General features: G+C 44.5%; 1 protein-coding gene across 1 annotated transcript; it reads left to right on the plus strand.

Annotated features, from left to right (window-relative positions):
- The first annotated feature begins 3300 nt into the window (after nucleotides 1–3300).
- On the plus strand, nucleotides 3301–4164 carry APELA (apelin receptor early endogenous ligand). Its single transcript, XM_058838763.1, has 2 exons — nucleotides 3301–3626; nucleotides 4055–4164. The coding sequence occupies exons 1-2, from the start codon at nucleotides 3551–3553 to the stop codon at nucleotides 4141–4143; spliced, it is 165 nt and encodes a 54-aa protein (XP_058694746.1). The 5' UTR covers nucleotides 3301–3550; the 3' UTR covers nucleotides 4144–4164.
- The last annotated feature ends 2214 nt before the right edge of the window (nucleotides 4165–6378 follow it).

Below are 6378 nucleotides of genomic sequence, written 5' to 3' on the forward strand. Positions count from 1 at the left end.
ATAAACAAGAATTTTCACTTATTATCAGTTCCTATCACTGCTGAGCATTCACCATAGTTTCTAACGAAACAGTAGAGAGCCACAATGATCTGTGTATTTTTATAAGCTTCCAAGAGGGGAAGAGCTATTATCCAAGGGGTATTTGAGGTACTAGGATTGAAACCAGTATTTCTGTATATAACAGTTAATTCCTGTACTTAGCAGTTTCACTTAACATTTTATACTGATAGCATTTGAAAGCTGTTTTCAAATATTAACAATAAACACTAGAGTTTATAATTATGGGCTGGCTTTCAAATCAAAGGTAGTATTCAGTTTCTGACAAGCAGAGCAATAGGGAATGCTAATTAATCTTTTACTTCATACTAGGAAGTGCCCAATTATCTTTCTCTCCTATTGTAACCATCCAACTCTGCTTATTCTATTTCTTAATACTATGCATTTTACTGCTTCCTCACATTATTTCAGCTTTTGTTCTTCCAGTGACTTGCTCTTTCATTTACCAAGATAATTTTTATTCTTCTATATGTGACAAAATTATTTTATGTTCCTTCATCCACTTTCCCCTTATTTCTTCCAGTTTTATTATTAGAAATGACTCCATGTTTTCAAAATTTTTTTCCCCGAGTAAGACTGTAGCAGTCACTCTACTGAAAATGTCACCCAGAACAATCCATAACCAGTGAAGTGGTACAGTACTTACTGAAATGTGTTAAGCAAAAGATAGTGTTGTGTGTTACTTACAGTTAACAAGTTCCCATTCAACAGTTTAAAAAGTATTTCTGCAATATACTAACTACTTTTTTCACTTTCTGGAGGTAAACTGATAATCTGACTATTTGATCCTATCAAGGATGAAATAAGGAAGAGAATGTTGGAGAAGTAGCAATGATATAGGTAATACATGCTGAAATTATCATTCCTTTATTATGTTCCTTTCAGATTATGAGAGAAGGAAACCTTTTGATTCAAAGAACCAATTCTTCTAGGTCATAAAGCATTATCTACAGACTTCCAGCTTTCCTATGCACTTTACATTCCCTTTCCTCTTAAGGCAGCACAAAACCCACCAGCAAACACTGAAAAAGGCAGAACTATTACATCACTACATTCTACCGAGTTGTTATTTGCCTAATTTCAAGCAGCACTGTGCCACGTGAAAGCATCTGAAGGAAAGCTGCTTGCAGATGAACTACAAACTCTGGAGTGGGGCTGTATTACATTTTAGAAGTTTCTTCAGTGGGGAAGCATAGAATTATTACTGTATTTTACATGAAAATTAAAATAACTGTCATGCTTATGTTACAGTGGCTTGGATTTTATTAGCCAAATAAACATTTGCAAACTTTGGCAGAGACAGTGGAATTAACAGATTATAGTATACAAAACTGGAAAAAAACCCAAAAAATATTGCACTTAATTATTGCAACATAATCAAGTCCCTTAAATTTAATGTCACCTCGGAAGCTCTGTAAACTTCACCACATTCAGGTGCAGAGGAGGCCCAGATAGCCCGAGGGACTGGCAATAGTCTATGCATTCTTTCTGCCTTTTAGCCTTTTGCAAAGTCCCTATCACTTTGAAGTCTACACTACTTTCCATCTTAAGGTTATGAGCCTGAACCTCACCTGCTGAATGAAAGTGATGGTCATTTGCAGGGCTGTATGAATGAGGTGGCCAGTGTGTTTTCATTCATGGTGTGCAAGAGAGGACATCCCTAAACATGTCCTAGTGGAGCCAGAATTTAGGATATTGAGGATGTAACCCTGGCACTGTTACAAACTCATTGAGCGATCTGGCCACAGCATTCCTCTCTTACTCCACTACATTTGTACTTGAATTTATAATCCCCTTAAGAAAATTCTGTCATGGGACCCTGATTTCAGCTGAGCTAGTAGCAATAATATTAAAAAAAATGTTCACTTTAAATGCCAGAAATCACAAAGAGAAAACTTAATGACCACCAAGCTGTAAAGAAGAACACTGGGACGTGACAGACCAATCTGATCAACCAGCAGAGGTTTTCCTTTGTTACTGTTTTGTCTGAGACACCTTCCTCAGCAGTCTAGGTATCATTTTAAAACAACATTTATTAACTATGTCCCACATGTATTTGAGCTGCAATTTGTTTTTTAATTCATATGGGCATACTCTGCCTAGACAAATTAAGTAACCAAGTAATGATGTGTAACTATGAGGAGGGCCTAGCATGCACTATTGAGTTAAATAGGCTTTTAAACAAAATGGGAAAGCCCACAATAAGGGAAAACAGTACGGGGGCAACTGAATTAAAACAAAACAAAACAAAACAAAAAAAACCCAACAAACCAACTATAGATTCCATTCTTTTAGGAAATAGGCAAATAATTTTATTCAACTTTCAATAATAGTTACCTAGTAATAATAGTAGTGGTTAACTTACATAGAAATTTATTCCTTCCTGCATGTTTTCGAACAGATTTTTTTTTCCCAAAAAGGAACAAATATTAACGTTTTTTTCCAAATAACTCGCTGTTATTTCATCACAAGAAATCAGTAGGTTGGAAAAAAGAAAAGGACCAGTCGAATTTCAACTGATGGCAGTAATTCACTGTATTTCAAAGCCATCACTGTTGCTCCCTAATTCCACAGGTTTTGCCTTTTTTCTCTTCAGGCTTGGCTGTCTGCACCAGTTGGCTTCAGCCTGGCTTGTTAAAGCGAGCTGTCATCATAACCAAGTACAGATATAATGCAATGTCCAGGTGGTCCATGCAAATGGATGTCCCATCCAAAACTGCTGCCTCAAACTGTCACCGCTGGAACAGATACATCTCTGTTTTACCCTACACGGTAAAAAAGTTCACAAATTAATTCCTGAATATTCTGGTCCTTCAAAAATGGTTGACGGCACAAAAGACACCCATTAGACTTAACTACTGCCAGTTTCACTTTGAATAGCCACAACTTCGCGGCTAGTTTAGAGAAAAGAGAAAGCATTTGAGCCGGGACAAGGGCCATGCTTGGGGGGCTTGCCTGCCCCCGCTTTCGGGGGGGAACAAAGGTCGGGGGGGCGCTTCCTGCCCCTGCTATTGGTGTCTGCATGTGGGACCAATATGGGCAATGCAGAGTTTAAACAGTTGCAAATGGGGGAGGGAACATCGGGGCTTGTTTTACATATGTTTTTTTCCTGGCCGGCTTGAATTTAAAGTGGAGTGGCCGCATTGTTCGAGAGGCTCCTTGCCCCTACGCATTGACAGGAGCTGCTGTTTACACGGGCTTTTCATTCCTGCGCTGTTTGCTTATGGAAAATAAGGGGGAGTGACAGAAAAAGAGAGAACGGGAGAAGGGAAGGGAGGGAGGCCCGGCCGGCAGCGCAAGCCAGGAGCCTTGGCCCTGCCTGATCCTTAGCCCCGCTGCTGGAGGCGGCTGGCCCTGGCTCCCCGGCGGCTCCCTGGCATGTGAGCGGGCAGGGCTGCGGGCGCTGCCGGCCCCTCACGGCCTCCTGTGCGTGCATTTCCTCGCCGGCACGCACAAACACAGCCCAGGGCTCGCCTCCGCCTGGACTGCAGACATGAGACTCCAGCTGCTGCTTTGGGTGGTGGCTGTGCTCCTGGCGAGCCTCCTCCCAGCCTCCGGACAGCGGCCAGGTAGGCGATGCCTCAGCGGGATGCTTGTGCCGGGGCGGGAGCGGGGTGTTCGTGCCTGCCATGGGCAGTGCTCGGCTCGCCGCGTCCAACACGCGCTTTCTGACCTCCGGGACGAGTCCGGACCCGGCGCATCCATCTGTGCGCTTCGTCCCTGCTTCTAGCGGCAGCGGGAGAGAATGCTTCGCCTATCCCAGGAGTCTGGCAACTTCGGGGAGGCGGGGGAGGGGGGGACGACTGGGACGGGGATAAATAGGGACCCAAGGTGGGCAGCTGTCGCAGAGTCGCTACCGGGAAGCAGCGGCGGCGCGGGAGGGCACGGCACCGGTACTCCGGGGAGCGCCGGGGCCGGCCCGGCCCGGGAGAGGCGCTGCCGGCAGCCCCTCTCACGCCCCGCTTCCCTCTCTCTCTCCCTCCCTCTCTCTCCGCAGCCAACCTGGCCCTGCGCAGGAAGCTCCACCGGCACGGCTGCTCCCACCGGCGCTGCGTGCCGCTCCACTCCAGGGTGCCCTTCCCCTGAGCCCCGGCGGAGCGCGGCCAGGTAAATCCGTCCGTGTGGGCCGGGCCCGCAGGGAGCGCCTTCGGGCATTCACACTTGCCTTTGGAACAGCCCGCCTGGCACGACTGCACCCGGGCTCCCCTCGTTTGGTTTGGAAACGGGGCTTTGGAGCTGCGCACGGTGGGGCGCTCTCTGCCCCGGGGCTGGGCGCGGGTCCCGCCGGCCGCTGCCGCCTTCTCCCCCTTCCAGGCCACCCCCTACGCCCGATGCCTTCGTAAGGCAGTGAAAAACAACTGAGCCCGCTAATCGGGCCGAGCGCTGCCCTCCGAGGCTGCTGGCAAAGCTGCGGGGCAGAGTGTCATTAGTGCGAAGGCTGGACAAAGCGGCGCTTGCAGAGGATGCTCCGGGGCTGCAAACGCTGACACTTCCCCCGCCTTGGATGGGGGGCGAAGTCACCTCCCTCTGCCCGTCAGTAGGGTGAAGGTAGCAGCACTCAGACACTTCAAAGGGGACCGTAATTCTTTATCATTGTCAGCAAAAGACTTTCGGCTCCTTGGATGAAAGGCTATACAAGTGCAAAACATTAATGCTTTATAGCTGATGAGGGTAGATACATTCAAATACTAAGTGACTGCAGAAGCACACAGGTAGCATATGCTAATACGGTAGGCATCAAAAGGAAACCAGGCCCTCTTTGCAATTTAAGAATGAATAAAACATGCAGTCAGTAGTTTTGCGTCTTTGAAACTCATTATATATTGAAATAATGTTGTAGCCCCAGGCATGACAGCATCCTAAATAAATGGTGGTAGAATCTGCACTCTGTGGAGCCAAGATGTTTCGATTTACTAAGTGGTTAGCAGTGAAAAGGAGACTAAAGTAAAACTTTTAACAGCCCTATACCAAGAATCTTGTCAATGCATAAACTGCCTTGGTGAGAAGAACCTACGCCACTCCCAAAACAGCCATGCAAAGAGTGCTATTTCACTCTATAGTGCTGCCCTATAAACACACAGAATGTGCATATGGGATGGTAAACTAGCAAGTTTGTGAGGTTGAAAAAAAAAAGATTGCTGTCTTAAATTGAATCTCAGATGGGCTGCATACTGGGTGGCAGAATTGAGATGCAAGTAGAAAGATGGACATGCCAGAAGGATGCTTTACTATTGAATGCCATTTCTGCTCACTGCTACATTTCAACAAGAGACAGATTAAATTATATTCCACCATCAGTTTAAGCATAAACCTAAAAAGATAAGCAATTGGATCGATTCACTCAGCAGGCAAAGATTGAATAGACAGAGGGACAGGCCCAGTGGCTTTGTGAATTTGTGCATTCTGAATGATTTGCTTTGGTTCCTAAAGACTACATGTAACCCCCTTTCCTCCTATTCAGCACCCATGTCTGGAAATTGTGTAGAAAGCATCTACATTTTCTGTAATGTGCTCTGAAGCCTCATACAATGAATGCATTTGGCTTGAGACTGCAGTAGCTGCATTATACATGTGCACTTATCCTGGAATTCCTTTCCCCACAGAATATCAAGATAAAAGGTATTTTCAGTGTTATCTCCTTTTCTTTGGGGAGCTGATTTCTTGTAACAAAAGTCAATGACCAAACAGAACCATGTACTTACTAATTCTCAATATATTTTGTAGACATTTAGCTAAAGATCCTTCTGCTTCATAAAGCTGTTTAGAACTCAGTAAACCTCTACTAGGGCACAAGGGGAGACAGGCACCTGAGCTAACTCTCTTAACTTCAGTCATTGTGGGTGCTATCCTTTATCTTAAGTAGGATTTACCACCTACGTTTACATTCCCTTCCAGTTTTAGTCCAAATTCAGCAAATATTTACATGCCTGGGTTACTTGACTCTCCTGAGTAATCTTATTGATCTCAGTGGAGTTGTACATATGGATAAAGCCATTTGCAGATGCAAACAGGATGCACCCTTAAGCCTCAATTTCAACTAGTGGTTGGAAACTAAAATGAGCCTAGCAGCCTCTTGTATCATTTGAAATGAAAAGATTGAACTTGATTTTTCATCAGTTCCATACACAAAACACAGGACTAAAAAAAAAGGCAGAAAAATTTATATTAGCAGCCTTCTTGCTTTTGTCTTTTTTTTTCCTCCAACTTTGTAGCTGGAATTTCCAGATTAAGAAATATTATTTTGAATTTCATCCATGTGTTTCATAAATAATGTATTCTGTTTTGTATGAGATTTATTTAGACTACTAAATTTCTCATTAA

The sequence above is a fragment of the Poecile atricapillus genome, chromosome 4 (genome assembly GCF_030490865.1).
Source record: "Poecile atricapillus isolate bPoeAtr1 chromosome 4, bPoeAtr1.hap1, whole genome shotgun sequence".
Classification (NCBI taxonomy): Eukaryota; Metazoa; Chordata; class Aves; order Passeriformes; family Paridae; genus Poecile; species Poecile atricapillus.